This window comes from Mytilus trossulus, chromosome 1 (assembly GCF_036588685.1).
Source record: "Mytilus trossulus isolate FHL-02 chromosome 1, PNRI_Mtr1.1.1.hap1, whole genome shotgun sequence".
NCBI classification, from domain to species: Eukaryota; Metazoa; Mollusca; class Bivalvia; order Mytilida; family Mytilidae; genus Mytilus; species Mytilus trossulus.
In genome coordinates this window covers 49,596,980-49,620,350 of record NC_086373.1, presented here as the reverse complement: position 1 = coordinate 49,620,350, position 23,371 = coordinate 49,596,980, and the positions used below count along the sequence as shown (strand labels likewise).

The window sequence follows — 23,371 nt, the reverse complement described above, 5'->3', positions numbered from 1 at the left end:
TTTACAAAACTCAGCTTGAATAAGGTCAATTCCTGCACTTTTACAATTTTTTGCATTCATTACAACTTTATGAACCTCATCAATAGTAATTTCCTTATCTAAATCAATACAAATAATATTTTCTTTAAGAATACAATTATCAACCTTATTATAATCTGCATTTACATTTGGGTTTAATAAACTGTGAAAACTGTTTTTCCATTTACTTAAAACAGTTTCTAAATTGTTAGATATAGTTCCATCATCCAAAGTAACTTCATTCGGAATACGCATCTGTCTCTCGTTACCAATACCAATTTAACCAATTCTACGCCAAAACTGATTCGTATCATTGTCACTAAAATTAACCAGCTCTTCCTGACAGCGGTACCAATACTGACGCTTATATTTTTGTGTAAGCTTGTCAAAGTCTTTGCGTTTATCAACAAAGTCTTTTCGTAATTGTTGTTTTAAGCTACCCTGTTTACAAGTTACATAGTCCCTTTCTGCCGTGCAAACAATGTTCCATTTATTTGTTAGCTTGTCATTCCACCATGGTTTCTTTATTCGTCTTTTTCGATTGTTTGTACTGTTCAGAACTTTGACCTTAGTTTCTAATTTATCATTCATTTCAGAGTGAAGAATTTCAACAAAGTTATTATATAATTTATCAACCTCAAATTGTCTCCCTTTAGAACATTGTATACTATCTATACACATATTAATTTTATCCAATATATCATTATTTGTCATCCAATCACTTGGTATGTTTTTCACATCATATGAAACATTTGTATTATTTTGTTGTTTCAAGCTATTTTGAGCACTATGCGATAAATCAATAGAACAAATTTCATTTATGTTATCAAAATTGGTTTCAAATTCCCAACATAATACAGAATGATCAGGTATATGATTTGCTCTAAATGAACCTGGTTGAGCACTTTTATTACATAGAACACTGGCTCTAATAACTTTAAAATTTTTATAATGACACAAACTTTCATATGGAACAACACAGTAATCGACAACCGATAATCCTTTAGTAGAGACATATGTATAATCATCATGGATAGGATATCTCCCATTTAAAACACAACAATTCACTGTTGACAAGAATTCACTAAATATTTCACCATAACTATTGGTTGTAAAATCGGTGGATAATTGGTCTATTCCCTGAATGAAATCGGTATAATTACCTAATCGACTATTAAAGTCTCCACATAAATAGAACGAATTTCCTTTAGGAATTGAATAAATTTGCTCCATTAGAACATCAAAGAAGTTGTGCGCATTTAAGTAACTACGCATGAATGACCACAAGGGTAAGATTTCATTGTATTGCAATCAAGATATTAGAACAAAAATTGCTACTGGCTATTTTGAAATAAATTCTGTGTTCCAAATTTAATTAAATAGTTTGTAACTAGTTTTCAAACAGATTTTTTACATCCTACTATTCAATCTTTTGATTTAAATTTTGTTTTGACAATTAAAAAAGTTTCTTTCATAAAAATAAAGAGTAAAAATTATGGTGCTTTATACCTTGATTAAAGTATTTAACTCAAATTGAATCTAAAATTTGTTATCCTCTTTTTAAATTATCGTCCATGCAATTACTTTGTACACAAAAAGAGTCAACCATGAATCATTTTGAAGGGAAATTATTTAAAAAGCAATTTGATATATTTAGTCATAAACTGGTCGATAATTGGTTGCCTAATGTCCAGTGACAAATATTTCATGAATATAAACTATCCATTTGACTACCTATGGGTACATACCAGGGGCAGATCCAGCCGTTTTTGAAAGGTGTTTCAACCAAAGATGTGGGAGGGGGATCCAACTGTTTGTACTCATTCAAAAGCATTTTCAAAATAGATTTAGGTTTTATGTAAAATTAAAAAAATGATTTCAAGAATGTAAAGCTTTCACTGCAATTGAAAAAATGTCCGGATCATTCATTTTGTCATCTAATACCATGTAAATAAGTACATGTATAGTAAAACAACGACTTATATCAATAAACATACTTACACCAGCAGCTACCCTCTTTACACTCTAAAGTCAAGGGCCTTTTGAAATCCCATTTTTACAATGATAATTATAGTGAGTAGATTTACAAAACTACGTAAATGAGCTTCATCCAGTCAACCAAAACATATCAATAGACTAATTACAGGATTACTCAAGTTGTAAATATGTGCTAAATTGGATATTGTATAGAAAGGTATATACTATGAAAATAAGAGCTTGGGGCAAAGCCCCGCGCTCTAATTTTCATAGTATATACCTTTCTATACAATGACCGAGACATGGTATATGCTCCAAGGCATAAAATAATGACCTGTGTAAGTTCATTATTTTCCTTGATTAACATGCAATCTATGATTTACTTCAAAATTTTATTCGTCTAATAGTTTTTTGGTGTCGATTTGGATATTTATTTTCTAAAGTTCAACCGATGATAGATGTAAAAGAAACCGTCATTGTAGACCCGCAATTTAATTTTAGAAACAAATAACGTGAAGTTTTGTTAATTTATCGCTATAATAAAGAAAGTGAAACATTATCATATAGGTCAGATGAATTTTAATGTAGACTTTCATAAAATAAATCCAGATTTAACATATTCGTGTGTAAGATTTTGAAAATCTTATTGAGTCAAACTGAATAGGATGATTGCTTAACGTCCAGTGGCAAATATTTCATGTATGTTCAGAACGATACACACTGAATATGAAATCATACTGTGACCTACATGTATTAATATTTGTTCGTGTCAGTTCGTAACTTTTTAAAATTTATGTATACCTTTTACTCTATCAAATGATCAACTAATAAAATCATCTTATATTCTATTGAATAACACGAAAGAGTCGGTGCGGAGGGTTTATAATTTTATCATGATAATCTTTTAATAAAATGTATTGCTGTTCGAAAGACAATCTTTCTGAATTTTACATTCTATTCAAGTAAAATGGTTAAATAAATAACAACTTTTCCGCGATAGAAATAACATAACAAAAACAAAAAAACACATACCCCTCCCCCTTTTCCATAGTGATACAATAAATAACTTACAATGTGTCTTGTATTTGTCATACACCGTTATCGGATGGTAACAATACATTTGTGTCTTACTTCATGCAGTTACAGTAATATTTTTATTTTGTATGGATAACAATTTTTAAAAGGTTTATATCTAAATTATTTAGTGAGTTTTATTTCACATTTTAAAAGAGCCGCAGGGCGTAATAAACCTGAACGCATTAGAAAGGAATATCCCACTTTAGTGTTGTCGGTAAAAAAACGATACTTAATTTTACAAATCTTTATAAAATTAATATTTTTTGACGGTATATAAGTCAGATAATGCATATTTAAAGGTTTTTCTTGTCGTAGAACACACCTCGGGGTGTCAGGATTGTTCAAAGAAAGACCTCCCTCCGGTCGGTCTTTCATTTGATCAATCCTGTCACCCCTCGGTGTGTTCTACGACAAGAAAAACCTTAAAATATGCATTATCTATAACATAAATACCAAAAAAAGTAAAACAAATATGTTCTGACAAATTGTAAATTATGTGAGATAAAACTAAATTAGTCTTATTATGGTGTATCTGAATCAATCTTTACTAAAAATTGTCTGTAGTTTCCTATAAGAAATGATCAATACTATATATAAGATTAAAAGAAAGAAATTATTTGATAACACTGATTTTGGTTAGATGTACACATTCAAGGTCCATATTTTTATTTTCACATTGGTACAAAACCATGCTTATAAATATACAATATTAGGTCAATGAAAGAAAAATATAAACTTTTTTTGTATGAGGCTGAGAAACTGGGGAAGAGCGAGGTTCTGCCGAGCTCTTCCTCAGTTTTGCGCCGAGCACAATTTTTTTGTTTTGCTTTATGACATTGACCTAATATTGCTTTTATTCTGCAACTTAAACTAATACATTGATAGCTTTTTAAATCGTTACACAAATGTCAAACTTATTTTTATCCCTTAATGAACCCCTGATTGTGGAGAAAGTGTTCCATGATAAAATTGACATTATACAAAATATAGCTATGTTACTATATTTAGGAAATAAACACAAATAGTTGCAGTATAAATCTCATTACACGGTATCGTATTGGTTTGTACATTGTCGAAGGTCGTATAGATTGAGTTGTTACTAGTGACGGCTCCATTTGTCTCCAAAATATATGCAATCTTAGTTGTATACATAAGCTATGACCTGTAGGAAGTTAATAATTGTCTATTCTATAGACAGTTCGAGTAGTCGTTTGTTATAACAGACAGTGATAGTTGTCTTCATGCCGAGTTGTCTTGTACCCGGAAAAGACAACTTTTCCCTTTCTTATAGTGAAAGAAGAGTACAGTATAGCGACTATTGTCACAAGGTATTTTTTTCCTATAAAGTCTCAAAATTTTAAGGAATATGACATTTTCCCACGTTATTTCATGCGCATGAGCGAATAGTTCCATTATTAATTGAAAAAAATTTGATGTCAAATGAATTTGTTAAAAAACAATGGTCTACAAAATGAAACTGACTAGTGTTTATAAAATATATTATAGCTATTTGCCAGATATGTACTAGAATAGCAACGAAAATCCCATCGTACTAATAACTCTAACGCTCCCTGCGCAGTAGAACTTCACTACCAAGAATTTACTCACGTTTTTTTGGTACATTTCTACCCTCGTATATATCATTACTGTTCGGCAAGACAGAAAACTTGTAATGTTATACTTTCTGTTTATTCAATACTGTTTATTATTATACAAAAACGGTACATTTACTAATTCTATAAATTCAGTACTGATTTTGTCAGTACTGTTTCAGTACTGATTTTGAAAGTACTGTTTCAGTTCTAATTTCGTCAGTACTGTTTCAGTTCTGATTTCGTCAGTACTGTTTCAGTACTGATTTCGTCAGTAGTTGCGCATGCAGTACTGATTTCGTCAGTAGTTGCAGTACTGATTTCGTCAGTAATGTTTTAGTACTGATTTTGTCAGTAGTGTTTCAATACTGATTTTGTACTGTAAGTATACCGATTTTATTAATACAGTACTATTATTGAGTTGATATTTTCATTCACTGTTTTAGTAATGAACTTACTTTTTAGTGCGCACCTTATCCATATGAAAAATAGTTGTTTCTTTAGGTATAGTTGTAGCAGTCGATTTGGTGTGGTTAACCTTTTTAATTTGAATGTGTATTGTTTCAAAAAAACTTGGAACTGAAAACTTATAAACAAGGTAAGTATAGTATGGTACATAATAATTGTGAGATATTTTGTATCTTGTGAAGACATCTCTGATTCAGTGTTGGTCTATCATTAGGGAAATCTTTACAATGTGCATCTCAGTACAATTGGTATCCAAATATAGGTTTGATAATTCTGTGACAATATTACTATTATCCTTTTTTAGCTGGTTACGTTTTTCTCTTCGACTATATCACCCGCTGAGCAGATTTTTTTGAGCGACGTCAAAATGACCAAGGAAAATTTTTAGCTTACTTTCGTCTATCGAAAAACTATTGAAGTGAAGGGAAAAACAACAGAAATGAAGCAAGATAAGCAGTTTATCGGATTTTACCCTTTAGGAGCACCTGAATTTACTCCCGGTTTTTAATGGAGTTCGTGTTGTTTTTTTATGTATTTTTCAAAGTGTTGTTGTAAATGCCCTTTAGGTACCAGTCTTGTATTACAACTCCAATTTCCGGTGCAGTCTTGTATTACAACTCCAATTTCCGGTGCATGTCAAAACATGGAGGGAAACAAAATAGTGCATTTTTTTCTACTTTTTTTTTCTTAACTCAATTTTTTCTGTTTGATTATAGGTTTATGCTGAATTGAAACATATATATATAGACTTTAAAAAAATCTTGCATCTTTTGGGGATATCAATCCAGGAAAGTGGAAGGATATCATGTTTACTGGAAGTGGTGCGGCCTAGTAAAAATAGCAAACAGAAAGTAGAAAAAAAATGTTTTGACTTCAGGATTGCGTAACTTTTTATTCTTCGTGGCAACACCCTCTTTTTTTTCGATTAAATCACAATTTCACATTAGTACATGCATGATATGAACATGAAATTTTTTTTCTATGTAGCATTTTTTATTTTTTTATTTTAAAAGATCAGCTGTTTACCATGTAAGCCTATGGAGCAGTTAATTACAAGACTGCAACCTTTAGTTTTGTGATTCTTTGTTTACTTCTTGATTTTGATTGTGACTGTGTTTAAAAAAAGAATACGCACTCGACATCAGAGATTCACATTGTGGTTCGAGGCTGATATTTTACAATATCAATGTGTATAATAGCGCACAATTTATACATATATCAAACAAGATTAGAATCTTTAATACTGTTAATTTTTGGTATTTTGCTATTGCTTAAAACATGATTTAGGGGCCAACTGAAGGACGCCTCCGGGTGCGGGAGTTTCTCGCTACATTAACTAAAGACTCATTGGTGGCCTTCTGCTGTTGTCTGCTCTATGGTCGGGTTGTTGTCGCTTTGACACATTCCCCATTTCATTCTCAATTTTATTGTAATTAATGCAGTCATATGTTACTATGTTAGGCAATGCATTATAATTAACCTGGGAACAGTATATCTAACATAATATGTATGTTTCTGAAAATCGTATCCATTTTTTTTTTAATATATAATAAAACATTCAATGTCATATAAACATGTGAAGTTTGTGACAAAAAACTCTATCATTTTCATGCCCCTTGATTATTTTATGACCCTTTCAAGTTCATAAATAAAACAATCAAAGAAACAATTAATTTTGCATGTATCATGTTTTATTGCTCTCCCCCTTTGCCATCTTTTCTTTGGAATGCTTCGTAGAATGTCAGTTTCCTGGCACTTTTCCTCAATTCAGTCCCGCATATGATGTGTCTTGCTACATGTACAGTGGTAATTCAAGAAGACACTTTAGTTCTAATATGAGCTCATTATAAGCATCCATCTTTAATGTTTTGGTACTTGTACGAAACTTAGGATTAAATGGTTCATGATTAAATGGTTTTTTTCTTCTGATGGGTGCCATATTGATACACCCGTCTGTATATAGGTCTTCAATTTTCACATCGACCATTCCCATGTCAGCTCCTGTCTCCATTGCTGTTAATCATTATGAGGAAAGAAAATGAAATGAATTTATAAAGGCTATTATAAACTTTCTTTTGTTTCCTCATTTCTGTGTGATGTAAAAATAAAAAGAATGCACAATTATGGAAGGGAATGGTAATCAAAATGTACTTATTACTTTATATACTACCAGAAGTCCAGTAATGGACTGGACTTCTGATAATACATGTATATATATAATCAATCAAAGTTGAAATGTGTTGCTAAAAAAAAAGAAGGAAAATATGAGAATTTAATTCATCATCATCAAAGTATTGGTGTTTGCCAGTGGCAAGTATTTCATGCACGTTTAGCTTTAACCATCGGTCTATTTATGTGCTCTTTATAATAAGATTCTTGAAACAACGACAGAAAGATATTTAAATATATACTCATTACTTTATACAAAAGTATATTAATGTTTAATAGATCAAAGTGGAAATTCAATGTAATTGATAATTTAACGTACATATGTAGCACTCAGAAACGTGTCCGATTCCCCCAAAACGTGTCCATGTAACGTCAATGATCGTATAAACATGTCAAATTGCACAGGCGCCAAAATATGTTCTGTTAATCAACGTTTAATTGTGTCTTCTTAAGGCACAGAAACCACTTCTGCGCGAAGCCGGTCGTGCAATACCCTCATAGACATATATTTTGTAAAAAGACATTTAGGCATCACAATAGAATTTACTTTCTACAATGTTTTAAAGGATGATTTTAACTTTACAAAACTTATTAAATGCAATGTTTATGTGTTTTTTTGTTCTAAATACGCATGACATATTTACCACTGGACATTAAGCAATCAATAGTTAATTATGTGTTGTCAACTTAGCCTGTAGTTATGTTTGTTCTGAATAACCGATGTTGAACAAACTTATGCTTATTAATGACATACAGTGAAGCACCGGGAAAAATATAATATAAAATGTATTACTCTGATTAGTTTTCTTAATTGTGAAGTACCTCTGTCTGAACTTTATTATAATAATAATCATATTGATAAAAAGAATCATAAAATCGCTTCAAATAAAAACAAATTTTTATTGTGCAATCATTTTTTTTTAACCAGGTGTCTGTGTCTGCAAGCAGAAGAAAGTGTGCACAGTGTAACATATCTTGGACATTTATCTGTACGGATTACTCCAGATTTGTTTTGGAAGCTGCTTCAACTTTCTTTTTTTTATAATCCAACCGAACAATACGGGTTCTATCGTATCCCACACCATTAAGGGCATACAGTTACAGGGGAGGTAATGACGTTGCTAACGTAAATTGGTATTCAGTAGTTGTCGTTATTGATGTGATTCATACGTGTTTCTCGTTTCTCGTTTTTATAAGATTAGACCCTTGGTTTTCCCGTTTGACTGGTTTTACATATTATTTTTTTTGGAGGCCTTCAGTGGTTGTCGTCTGTTTATGTGGTTTATTAATGTTTCTCGTTTCTCGTTTTTGTATAGATTAGACCGTTGGTTTTCCCGTTTGAATAGTTTACACTAGTAATTTTTGGAGCCCTTTATAGCTTGCTGTTCGGTGTGAGCCAAGGCTCCGTGTTGAAAGCCGTATCTTGACCATAATCGTTTACTTTTATAAATTGTTACTTGGATGGAGAGTTGTCTCATTGGCACTCATACCACATTTTCCTAAATCTATATACCATTAGTGTTCCCGTTTGAATGGTTTTACACTAGTCCTTTTTGGGGCCCTTTATAGCTTTATAATTATATTGATTAGGGTTCCAATGACTTCATAATCTATTTACAAAATTAACAATTCAGATTATTTACAACAAAACGTTCAGCTTTCTTCTCTTAATAACAGACGCAAATTTTGTAATCACGTTTTGTCTATCGATCTCCACATCTCTATAGATGTGTAGCATAGCAAACGCCGAGAGACGGTCTGTTCTCATCGAGGTTCTGAATTATGTTCATGGCGTTAAAAGATCTCTCGGCTGTGACTGTTGAAGCTGGTATTGCAAGAAGGACATATATAATACCAAGAACTGTGCCAAGTCAGGAATATGGCAGTTGTTATCAAATAGTCCGTTTCTATGTATGTTGGCGTTTGTTTTTATTGCACTTCAGTGTTTCTGTTGTTCCAATGTTTTCCTCTTATAGTTGATGTGTTTCCCTCGGTTTAAGTTTGTAACCGGGATTTGTTTACTCTCAATCGATTAATGACTTTGAACAGCGGTATACTACTGTTGCCTTTATATAATAACAGATAGAGATTTTTGTTTTTGTTGAAAAGTGTTTCATGGATTGCCTTTGGTTTCGCTTCTAACATGGTCATGTTCCATCTGGTTTTCCAACGAGATATTTCTTCTTTAAGTTGTTCAGGAGTGCCAATATCGTCGCTGTTAGCATTTTGTATCTTTTCAATGTGATCTGATGTTAATTATCACGGAGATATTCTTAGGCATGAACAACTACGGGGAAGGCCGACTTAAATGTGAACAAAGAATCTGCCCGAGCTGACCATCTAGTTTCGCATAACGTTGTTTACTTGGACCTTTTTTCATGGCTTCTTGATGTTTTCATCACAACTACTAAGTTCAGTTGCGAAGGCTTCGGAAATGATTGGGCGTTATCCTCATATCCTCACCCTTGTTACATTCGGAGATCTCCGATTTTATCTGCTGCGAACACATACAATTATATATATATATTTTTTTGTCAGTTTTTTTTTTAGTACAAAAAACTGACTCGAAAGTTTTATGACTTCAAGGCCAGTTTTCAAGTAGGTAAATCAAACATTATTCCATTCTTTTATTTTTTTATTTTTCTCCATGTATAATATGAACCTTGTATAATTAACGTTATACCACCTTAAGCAATGCATGTACACTATACACATTATGTCATGGCTGACCTATGTTTAATCTTATTATTGAACTTTAACAAAAATGATAACATTGAAATCTGATAGTGTTATAATCCACTTTTTCCATTCCAGAAACAAGGTTGCATTGGAAGAGCAGTTGAAAATAACATTGAAGCAGAATTATGATTCAGTGATTAAAACATCAAATTGAGAGAGAGAAAAACACATTTTTTACTCTTTCATGCTGTTCATTCTTAAGATTACTGTTTGTTGTATTTGCAATGGAGGTTATTGCAGTTGATGAGAAGATAAAATTAAAAATTTGAGTTCTTAATCCTGTTTTATTCAGTCAAAAAAAATCAATTTTGATAAGAAAACCATGTATGTTCAAAAATAAAAAAAGTTAATATATGTACCAAATGACCTCCGTCAGATATTTTCAGTCTGTTGGAAATCAGTCTTTAGATTTTTTATACTTTTTTACAAAATGTACCTCTGTATGTATGTCTGTAAGATTCAAATTCATCACAGTTTTCTGAGGAACTACAAATCAAGAGTTTCCTGAAAGTCATCAGTCCTCATGTGAACATGCTTTACTGAGTAATGTAGTTTAAATTTCACCCTTTCAACTCACCGTTAACAGGATACCTAAATATTGTAAAACCAAATTTCATATATTCTTTTAGTAAAATACGCTCTGCAGTTAAGGTTTATAGGAAAGAGTACAAGAGTTATGCATACCTAAGTTATTATTCACAATACACACATTGCAAGTGAATGAAATTGCAGCATGATTAATGTATACAAAAAAACGAAATCTGTCAATAAATTTATTTAACCATTAAAAATCTTACAATGGGCATATGATTGGAAATTTATTTATGAGAAATAAGACTGGAAAAGTGGTCGTATTCTGATTGTTCCCTCAGCACACAGAATAAAGGAGAAAAAACGTAGACTGTTCAGTCTGAAGGTACCTGTTCATGTAGGGGGACATGTATTCTAGCAGATTCTCTCCTTGTGGTGAGCTAGTTGTTAATTTATGTGTCATTTTGGTCTCTTGTGGATAGTTGTCTCATTGGCAATCATACCACATCTTCTTTTTTATAGCATGTTAAAAAAATGTACAACACAGGTTAATTATATTGTATAGTATCTTGTCCTCTTCCTCCACTTAACTTGCCACTGGATCACATAACATCCATCCATCCACGCATCTTTTCAAAAGTAATATACCGAGTTCCAATGTTCAATTCTTGTTCAATAAGTTCTGATTTGACTCAAGCAAGATACAAATACATGTAATATGGTATTGTCAAATAGAAATATTAATAAGATCTTACTGAAAACATAAACCTTATAAAATGACCACACAAGATGCAATTTTGACAATAAATATGACATAAAGCCAGAATATTAAAAAAAAGCTAAGTAACTGTCGAAGAGCTGGAACTAAAGCAAAACCAAATCAGGACAAAATAAAATCAGAGAAATAAAAAAAAAAAAACGAAAACATCAACATGTCACGATATAGAAAATGAATGGAAATGGGGTAAGTGTCCAAAGAGAACAATTAACTCACCCCAAATATACAAAACAACCTTAGACCTTTTAAATAGGCATCATTGTACGCATTCCAATGTAAACATTGTAACTAATTTTAAGTTAAATAAACTAATTTTTACCTGATAAAGAAACAAATAAAATCCTTAAACAAGATGCACATTTACGTACTTAAAGAGAGGACATTTTTTTTTATAAACCCAGTAATCTATTGATCCATGCACTGAAAAGAGCTAGTACATGTATATACTTAAAACAGTAATAAAAAATTCCCAACAGATACAGTACTGATTAAATTAGTGTTATAATGAAACAGTACTAAAGAAATCAGTATTGAATCATGATTACTGACGAAATCAGTACTGAAACAGTACAGTCAAAATCAGTACTGAAACAGTACTGTCAAACTCAGTACTGAAACAGTACTGACGAAACCAGTACTAGAACAGTACTGTCAAAATCAGCACTGCAACAGTACTGACGAAACCAGTACTGAAACAGTACTGTCAAAATCAGTACTGAAACAGTACTGTCAAAATCAGTACTGAAACAGTACTGACAAAATCAGTACTGAATTTATATAATTAGTAAATGTACCGTTTTTGTATAATAATATACAGTACTGAATTATCAAAAAGTATAACATTATAAGTTTTCTGTCTTGCCGAACAGTACTGATATATACGAGGGTAGAAATGTATAATAAAAACGTGAGTAAATTCTTGGTAGTGTACGGGTAGAAAACTGAAAATAATCATTAAATCGATTACAGTACTCCTCGATGGCTTAAGTTTTACTCGAAATTAAAAAAAGAAACCTTCTACCTTCAGTATGAAAAAAAAAAGATTTTTTTAGAAGAAAAATAATCAATTTTAGAAATAACCCAAATTTACAGAATTTTGTTTTTCAGATATCAAATCCAAATGTTTTAATAAGTTTAATTTCTAATAGACAATAACGTTAGTAGATGTTTTTCGTTTCTTTATTCATCTATATATTTTGACAAGGATAGTGCAACTGTCACATACACTAAAAGCTTTACCTTTTCCACTATTTGTTTGCAATATAATGATTTGCAATATAAAATAATAAAATATTAGACTATATGTATACGGCAGCAGTCTTTTTGCGCCAATAACTGTTTTTCGGGGTATCATTTGCGCCAAATTTTGTTTTCCAAATGTATCAATTGCGCCAATATTCGGAACTCATTTGCGCCAATTTGCCTGTTCACATATCTATCATAAATATTAATGATTAATATTAATTCTTATCGTTTGCTTTAAAAGAATCATATGTTCAAAGATATTTAACCATCTGGTGAGAAATTACTTCAAATGCATTAGACGGTCTATGTACACAGAGAGAAGAAAACTTACTGCTTTGCTGAATATTTAATACAAGATATGCCAAAAGAGAAGAAAATAGAAGATTTTACTGATTATGTTTTAGACAGATATGTTGATGACACAGTGCTATATTCCGACTTTCCGTATGGAATGAACCTCTATCTACCGCAAGACGTAACAGTAACGGAGCAATAGAATTCTAACGAAATTCTTCCGAACTGTTTTTATGCATTTCATCTTTCAATGTTTGTTATTTTTGACAATAAAGTGAAGTTACAATCTACTACATACGTTAAATTGAGAAGCACTCATGCAGCAGCAGTAAGAAGAAAGTATGTTGCAGAAAAGGAAACATTTACCGTGTAAACTGCCGGTTCCAAGTCCCAAACAGGAGGAGGGAAGTCATTTTTCTTCTAATCGGCGCAATCGTATTTTATTTTTGGCGGAAATGATATCAAGTAATTTTAAAACAGGTGGCGCAAACGTAGCATTGGAGAAAAAATTTGTGGCGCAAAAGGACGCATTTTTGGCAAAGCGGATCTTTCCCTTGTATACGTATGTAGCAAACTTAAAAGAACACCTACCTCAATTTTCAGTGGATCCAAACTTTCACAATAATCATAATATTTTCTACATGTCTCAAGTCTGCCAAAACAAGGAATCATTATTACGACTTTTTACAACGAAATAGATAGATTGATGGAACGTCCGAAGGGCCAATATTAAACTAATTTTCAGAATATGAATATGTTCATGTTGTATGATCATATACACATTGGTACATACTAGACCAACTGGACTATCGGAATTGATGACATTCTAGTTCACAGAGTAACATTTCAGTGGTCATATCCCTTTAAACGCATTATTTTTATTTCGACAAAATATTTTTTTTTTTTTAAAGTTTTCTCTTTTCCCTTCACGCAGTCTACACAGTCGAATCACAGCAAATATTAATTTTAAAGTCTATGATTTGACCATGATTAGGATTGAAGGCATCAGCTTCGGCGATAGGCAAACCTGCCATTACGAGACAACCGATGCTAATAAAAAAAAACAAATGTACATGTGTTCAATTTAATGAAGAAAAATGTGTGTGTGTTTTTAATGACAAACCAAACGATTTTTAAGACAATTTCAAATAAGAATTGAATTTGTGAGTAATTGTCTTCACTCCGTTCTAAGAACGCTTCTCTTTGAAGAATGTTTCCTTATGTAGTTTGTTGCTAACATGTTGCAAAGCAAAATTTCTTAACTACCCCAAAACATCTTATATTTGTGTAATAGTATTCGCTCTTAAAGTTTATCCACTTCATCTCGTACAATTTTGTAATTCATTTTTTTTCTTTGTGTTGAGACTCGGTATATGTTTCACAAAATATCAACTAGTAAACAATGGTGAACACACGTATATAATTTATTATCAATTTAGAATTGTCGATTTGATGGTCGAAACCGCAGTTTTACTGGCGACGCTTACGTTGACCACAGCATAGTGAGATATGGCGGCTCACTCAAAAAATTACAACACGTCAATCGTTGATTTGATTGTAAAAAAAAAACCCAACGAAACAAAAATATTTAAAAATTGCATGAGAATCAACATAGATACTTTCTGACTTTTCTTGTACGAATAAACACAAAATAATTTCAAATTAAATTTTTAGATAAAACAATTATTCATTGAATTATGAAAGTAAGTTATAATTGCTTAATAGTCTAGTTATTATCTCATAAGTATATTATCTACATAGCTTATGTGTGCTTTAATCTTAAATTGCGGGAACAAATGAATTAAATGTGATTTTTTTTCGACAAAAAAAAGCTTTGAAACGATGTTGAACTCGGTTGAACCGTGCAATAAAATTAACGGTACCAATTTTCTTGCACCAGATGCGCATTTCGACAATACATGTCTCTTCAGTGATGCTCGTGGCCAAAATATTTGAAATCCAAAGCTTATATAAAAGATGAAGAGCTATAATCCAAAAGGTCCAAAAAGTGTAGCCAAATCCGTGAAAGGAATCAGAGCTTTGCAAGAGGGAGATACATTCCTTAATTTATAATAATTTCTAATATTTTGTAACAGCAAATTTTAATAACACAAAAATCCGTATTTTCATGCCAGTACCGAAGTACTGGCTACTGGGCTGGTGATACCCTCGGGGACTAATAGTCCACCAGCAGAGGCATCGACCCAGTGGTAGTAATAAAATTAACGGTACCAATTTTCTTGCACCAGATGCGCATTTCGATAATACATGTCTCTTCAGTGATGCTCGTGGCCAAAATATTTGAAATCCAAAGCTTATATAAAAGATGAAGAGCTATAATCCAAAAGGTCCAAAAAGTGTAGCCAAATCCGTGAAAGGAATCAGAGCTTTGCAAGAGGGAGATACATTCCTTAATTTATAATAATTTCTAATATTTTGTTACAGCAAATTTTAATAACACAAAAAATCCGTAATTTCATGCTAGTACCGAAGTACTGGCTACTGGGCTAGTGATACCCTCGGGGACTAATAGTCCACCAGCAGAGGCATCGACCCAGTGGTAGTAATAAAATTAAGGGTACCAATTTTCTTGCACCAGATGCGCATTTCGACAATACATGTCTCTTCAGAGATGCTCGTGGCCAAAATATTTGAAATCCAAAGCTTATATAAAAGATGAAGAGCTATAATCCAAAAGGTCCAAAAAGTGTAGCCAAATCCGTGAAAGGAATCAGAGCTTTGCAAGAGGGAGATACATTCCTTAATTTATAATAATTTCTAATATTTTGTAACAGCAAATTTTAATAACACAAAAAATCCGTATTTTCATGCCAGTACCGAAGTACTGGCTACTGGGCTAGTGATACCCTCGGGGACTAATAGTCCACCAGCAGAGGCATCGACCCAGTGGTAGTAATAAAATTAACGGTACCAATTTTCTTGCACCAGATGCGCATTTCGACAATACATGTCTCTTCAGTGATGCTCGTGGCCAAAATATTTGAAATCCAAAGCTTATATAAAAGATGAAGAGCTATAATCCAAAAGGTCCAAAAAGTGTAGCCAAATCCGTGAAAGGAATCAAAGCTTTGCAAGAGGGAGATACATTCCTTAATTTATAATAATTTCTAATATTTTGTAACAGCAAATTTTAATAACACAAAAATCCGTATTTTCATGCCAGTACCGAAGTACTGGCTACTGGGCTGGTGATACCCTCGGGGACTAATAGTCCACCAGCAGAGGCATCGACCCAGTGGTAGTAATAAAATTAAGGGTACCAATTATCTTGCACCAGATGCGCATTTCGACAATACATGTCTCTTCAGTGATGCTCGTGGCCAAAATATTTGAAATCCAAAGCTTATATAAAAGATGAAGAGCTATAATCCAAAAGGTCCAAAAAGTGTAGCCAAATCCGTGAAAGGAATCAGAGCTTTGCAAGAGGGAGATACATTCCTTAATTTATAATAATTTCTAATATTTTGTTACAGCAAATTTTAATAACACAAAAAATCCGTATTTTCATGCCAGTACCGAAGTACTGGCTACTGGGCTAGTGATACCCTCGGGGACTAATAGTCCACCAGCAGAGGCATCGACCCAGTGGTAGTAATAAAATTAACGGTACCAATTTTCTTGCACCAGATGCGCATTTCGACAATACATGTCTCTTCAGTGATGCTCGTGGCCAAAATATTTGAAATCCAAAACTTATATAAAAGATGAAGAGCTATAATCCAAAAGGTCCAAAAAGTGTAGCCAAATCCGTGAAAGGAATCAAAGCTTTGCAAGAGGGAGATACATTCCTTAATTTATAATAATTTCTAATATTTTGTAACAGCAAATTTTAATAACACAAAAATCCGTATTTTCATGCCAGTACCGAAGTACTGGCTACTGGGCTGGTGATACCCTCGGGGACTAATAGTCCACCAGCAGAGGCATCGACCCAGTGGTAGTAATAAAATTAAGGGTACCAATTATCTTGCACCAGATGCGCATTTCGACAATACATGTCTCTTCAGTGATGCTCGTGGCCAAAATATTTGAAATCCAAAGCTTATATAAAAGATGAATAGCTATAATCCAAAAGGTCCAAAAAGTGTAGCCAAATCCGTGAAAGGAATCAGAGCTTTGCAAGAGGGAGATACATTCCTTAATTTATAATAATTTCTAATATTTTGTGACAGCAAATTTTAATAACACAAAAAAATCCGTATTTTCATGCCAGTACCGAAGTACTGGCTACTGGGCTAGTGATACCCTCGGGGACTAATAGTCCACCAGCAGAGGCATCGACCCAGTGGTAGTAATAAAATTAACGGTACCAATTTTCTTGCACCAGATGCGCATTTCGACAATACATGTCTCTTCAGTGATGCTCGTGGCCAAAATATTTGAAATCCAAAGCTTATATAAAAGATGAAGAGCTATAATCCAAAAGGTCCAAAAAGTGTAGCCAAATCCGTGAAAGGAATCAGAGCTTTGCAAGAGGGAGATACATTCCTTAATTTATAATAATTTCTAATATTTTGTAACAGCAAATTTTAATAACACAAAAAAATCCGTATTTTCATGCCAGTACCTTTAGGTACTGGCTACTGGGCTAGTGATACCCTCGGGGACTAATAGTCCACCAGCAGAGACATCGACCCAGTGGTAGTAATAAAATTAACGGTACCAATTTTCTTGCACCAGATGCGCATTTCGACAATACATGTCTCTTCAGTGATGCTCGTGGCCAAAATATTTGAAATCCAAAGCTTATATAAAAGATGAAGAGCTATAATCCAAAAGGTCCAAAAAGTGTAGCCAAATCCGTGAAAGGAATCAAAGCTTTGCAAGAGGGAGATACATTCCTTAATTTATAATAATTTCTAATATTTTGTAACAGCAAATTTTAATAACACAAAAATCCGTATTTTCATGCCAGTACCGAAGTACTGGCTACTGGGCTAGTGATACCCTCGGGGACTAATAGTCCACCAGCAGAGGCATCGACCCAGTGGTAGTAATAAAATTAACGGTACCAATTTTCTTGCACCAGATGCGCATTTCGACAATACATGTCTCTTCAGTGATGCTCGTGGCCAAAATATTTGAAATCCAAAGCTTATATAAAAGATGAAGAGCTATAATCCAAAAGGTCCAAAAAGTGTAGCCAAATCCGTGAAAGGAATCAGAGCTTTGCAAGAGGGAGATACATTCCTTAATTTATAATAATTTCTAATATTTTGTAACAGCAAATTTTAATAACACAAAAAATCCGTATTTTCATGCCAGTACCTAAGTACTGGCTACTGGGCTGGTGATACCCTCGGGGACTAATAGTCCACCAGCAGAGACATCGACCCAGTGGTAGTAATAAAATTAACGGTACCAATTTTCTTGCACCAGATGCGCATTTCGACAATACATGTCTCTTCAGTGATGCTCGTGGCCAAAATATTTGAAATCCAAAGCTTATATAAAAGATGAAGAGCTATAATCCAAAAGGTCCAAAAAGTGTAGCCAAATCCGTGAAAGGAATCAAAGCTTTGCAAGAGGGAGATACATTCCTTAATTTATAATAATTTCTAATATTTTGTAACAGCAAATTTTAATAACACAAAAATCCGTATTTTCATGCCAGTACCGAAGTACTGGCTACTGGGCTGGTGATAACCTCGGGGACTTATAGTCCACCAGCAGAGGCATCGACCCAGTGGTAGTAATAAAATTAACGGTACCAATTTTCTTGCACCAGATGCGCATTTCGACAATACATGTCTCTTCAGTGATGCTCGTGGCCAAAATATTTGAAATCCAAAGCTTATATAAAAGATGAAGAGCTATCATCCAAAAGGTCCAAAAAGTGTAGCCAAATCCGTGAAAGGAATCAGAGCTTTGCAAGAGGGAGATACATTCCTTAATTTATAATAATTTCTAATATTTTGTAACAGCAAATTTTAATAACACAAAAAAATCCGTATTTTCATGCCAGTACCGAAGTACTGGCTACTGGGCTGGTGATACCCTCGGGGACTAATAGTCCACCAGCAGAGGCATCGACCCAGTGGTAGTAATAAAATTAACGGTACCAATTTTCTTGCACCAGATGCGCAAAGTGCAAGCACCCACTTAGGCCATTGACTGTCAATTAACAATAGCTTTATTTAATATGATATTTCCTAAAAGTGTTCATCATGAAGTTTGTTTTAAATATGTTGGCCATTGATGAAAAGGCAGAACTTTATGTAGCCAACGATTTATTTCGATAATGTAGACCGTAAGGGATCGCCAGCCTACATGTGGCGCTTTAACCAACACATGAACTAATTTGCAAACTCCTGCATCACTAATAGTAATACTATTTTTGTTATGTCTGAATCTTATATATTTGTAATTTTCTATCCAAGAGTTGCATAAATTTCAATATTTTATATATGTATCGGTAGTAGACGGATGGTCCACTTGCATTATCATGTTCAGTGGACCGTGAAATAGGTGTAAAACTCTAACTTAACATTAAAATTAGAAAGATCACAACATGTTGAAGATGTACTAAGTTTCAAGTTGATTGATTAACTTTACCAAAATAACTTTGATCAAAACTTTAACCTGAAGCGAGACTAAAATTACTTTGACCAAAACTTTAACCTGAAGCGAGATAGAGGACCGACGGACAAACAAACGAAAGGACGAACGAAGTGATGCACAGACCAGAAAACATAATGCCTATAAAAGGGGGATTAATATTTTGTCAGTGATAACCCGGATGATAACACAGATAACGTTAATATCAATACGAGGCATATTAATAAATAACAGATTACAAATAAAACAGAACCTACATTTCTAAATCCTGGCACTTGTAAAATTCAATCGTGGCATTTCCCATAATAACTTGCTTATACATTATTTCAAATGTATACCGACCTAAAATAAAAAGCTATCAGAATGTGTGTGTAACAATACAACTTTCTATCAGTCTTTCTTTAACAATGTAACTGTAACGTGTAAGAAAATATAATATTTTTTGTAGCTTCCCTAAATATTGAGAATAGGTACAATTGACATAGCCTGTGACATTTTTATCAGTGCTAGGTTTGATTGCCTCTAAATAAAGAGTGAACTAAAACTGTACGTATTGACCTCAACTCTGAACCATTCAAACCATTGTTTAAAAAAACCCATTATATTATAATTTTTTATCATATCTTCTATGATGTACATATATGGACAACTAAAGACACACCAGTCTGATATATATCATTGATGATAATGCGTTCTTAACTTACTTTTTTGCGGGTCAACGTAGTTCTTGATTTAAAAAATACATTAAATTCATGAACTTAAAAAAAAATGTTAGAATTCCTGATTAGATATGAAGATACCCTCAATGCCAACTTCGATGTATTTTTGAATATTTTACAAAACTGTTTATTCTTTTCATATACGGATATTGATAAATTAACAGGATTTTTGAGGTAGACGAAATTTACCTTCAGACGATGGTTTGAAATTTGATGTACCAAAATAGACAGATCGGACATAGTTTCACTTTATCTACTGACTACTTTTGTTTGGGATAAATTGTAGCCATAGCATTATAATCAGATCGAAAAAATGTTTGTTTTTGTTGGGATAGAAGATACGCCATTTTAAAATATTTAATGTTTCACTAGGAATACATGGATACAAAGTAAAATCATTTCTCTATACACTGCAAACAAGAATGTGTCCCTAGTACACGGATGCCACATCTGCACTATCATTTTATATGTTCAGTGGACCGTACAAATGGAGGAAAATCTCTAATTTAGCATTAAAATCAGAAAGATCATATCATAGGGAATATGTGTACTAAGTGTCAAGTTGAGTTGATTGGACTTCCACTTCATCAAAAACTACCTCGACCAAAACCTTAAACCTGAAGCTGGACATACGGACGAACGAACAAACGGACGCACAGACCAGAAAATATCATGCCTATAAATGGGGCATAACAATCGATTTGATTGGTATAGGGGTATTGTCATAAATTGTTGAACTGAACCGTAGTAAAGCAAACATCGAATTCCCTCACAAAATTTTATCACGCACTATAAATCAGAACACTCTTGAATGTGTGAAGTAACTAAGTTGACACTCACACTGGACGAACTCGTTTTATATTTTATCAATGAAACTAAAGGTATGACAGGTAGGAATTGACACCTCGTATATTTTCACTCATTTTCCACATATTGAGAATATAATTTATTTTTTAATAGCTTATTCCTAACAAAAAACAGAAAGTTTTCAAAATTAGACGTTTTATTCTGTTAAACAGGTCATTTTTCGAAGAAAATGTCGAAATCTATGGTACACACGACAACGTAAGGTATAAATGTTGTTTATCTTAACAAAACTAAAATTCAGTTTTATTATAATATCATAATTACAATTTATTACAATTTATCCCAAACAATAGCAGCCAGTAGTTGAAGTCAAAATACATCCGATCTGCGTATTTTTTGTACATCAAAATTCTTGTTTTCTACAATTTTTCAATATTTGGTCTTTTTGTAAACACAAAGTTTCTTGTATCTAATAATCTATCAGTCTTACCGGTAGTTAGATTTTGTACGTCAATTTGACAAAACGAACTGCCATTAGTGCTTATGCTAACATCCCCCTGTTTTCTATCTCTTCTATCTGTGACGTTGTCATCACCACCTCCCTCACTTCGTGTTATTCTACATGTGACGTTTTCATTACCATCCACTGGTTTACGAGGGAATGTTTGAAACATTATGATTGTGATGTCCTAGAATAGAGGAAAAATATCAATTTTATAAACAAGATTTTATAAACAAGACATTATTAAAGTGAAATAAAAATAAAACGTATTTCAAAACGAGTTAAAAAGAGAAGATATAAAACTCATATGTTGAAGACAAACATACATTATGTTAAAACGACAAAAGACAAATAACAGTTTACAAAACACTTAAGGTACATAGAAAACTGGAAAATAAACAACACACACCCTATCAAAAACCGAGATGATCTCGGATAACCTGGAAGTGTGAGAATATCCTGCTTCATATGTTGCACGCGTCGTGTTGCTTACGGCGATTTCAAAAGAGGATGCTCAGGAAGAGTTCATAATGGCCATAGAACTCAATGAAATTCAACTGAGCTGTATTTTGCAAAACTTTTAGAAATTATGGTCCTCAATGCTCTTCAACTTAGTACTTTGTTTTGCCTTAAACATTACTTGATTTGAGCGTCACTGATGAGTCTTTTAGAGACGAAACGCGCGTCAGACGCAAATATAAAATTTCAATCCAGGTATCTATGATGAGTCTATATTTAGTAAAATTTTGAAATTTTTGTTTTCTTAATATGAAAATGTTTTGCTTCACACGACATCGGCTTAATACAAGGACCCCACAATATGTACCTGACTACCTGACCTATATACACATTTGAATAACAATTTTATATTGGTCGAAGGGTGTGGCCAAAGTTTGGCAAAAGGAATATAATTTTCAAATGCACAAAAAGCGTCAAGTTTGCTAAAAACTTGTAAAAAAATCACATTTTGAGCTGTCAACGTTGTAAGTTGGAAACAGACAACACATGTGTCTTGTTTATCTAAATTTGCATATTTGAGATCGCATTTATTGGTCTTTACATATAGTTTGACAAAATCTGATTTTAAGGGCCAATATAAAGCCTTCGTGGTCATACTACTTTGGAAACATGTATCAGTGGATGACACAAGTACAAGTAAGTCACAGTCTAGGAAATAAACTCATCATAGATACCAGGATTAAATTAAGCATTTACGCCAGACGCCGTTTCGACCACAAAAGACACATCGAATCCCAAAAAGTTAAAAAGAACAAATGAAGTACGAAGTTGAAGAGCATTGTTTGCCGAACACAGCTAAGGTAATCCATCCCTAAGGTAGAAAAGACTCAGTTTTTAAAAAAATCAAAAGTTTTGTGAACAGTTAAATTAAATGATGACAGGATTGGGGTTATAATGGGAAAAAAATGTAAATATATTATTCTTACGTCAGTTGTGTATGCAAACTTATTAATTAATAGACAAATTCATAAAAATCTCCCAATTCATCAATACTTTAAGGTTTGATAAAAGGTTGGCCATTTGTATACATTTGATTTGAAAAATTAAAATTAAAAATCGAGGATTAATTTTTCTTTGCATTATTTGTTTTTGTTGTTATTTTTGCGATTTGAAAATCGGAACAAAACGAGGAAGTGGTTTAAATCATGCGTATGTTTTTTTTTTTTAATTTTCTTATTATTTAGTATAGTTTTGTTTGTATTGCTAATATATTCTTAGCGCAGATGAAAATTTAAAGTTTTAAAAGTGTAAAAAGAAAAACCATGCGGGATCATTACCGAAATGTTGTTGGGTTTGTTGGATTGATATTACATAACCGTTATAATACATTCATCCCGACTTCATTAATTGATAGATT

The 23,371-nt window shown here is 32.7% G+C and overlaps 1 protein-coding gene across 1 annotated transcript in view; it reads right to left on the bottom strand.

Moving 5' to 3' along the window:
• LOC134726425 (plexin-B3-like) overlaps positions 1-23,371 on the bottom strand; it is a 75,508-nt gene that overhangs the window by 28,346 nt on the left and 23,791 nt on the right. Inside the window, exons 7-9 of the mRNA XM_063590831.1 lie at positions 21,484-21,682; positions 19,725-19,809; positions 13,480-13,540 (exon numbers count right to left, since the gene is read on the bottom strand). Coding sequence (XP_063446901.1) covers positions 13,480-13,540; positions 19,725-19,809; positions 21,484-21,682 — 345 coding nt within the window. The remainder of the gene's footprint in view (positions 1-13,479; positions 13,541-19,724; positions 19,810-21,483; positions 21,683-23,371) is intronic.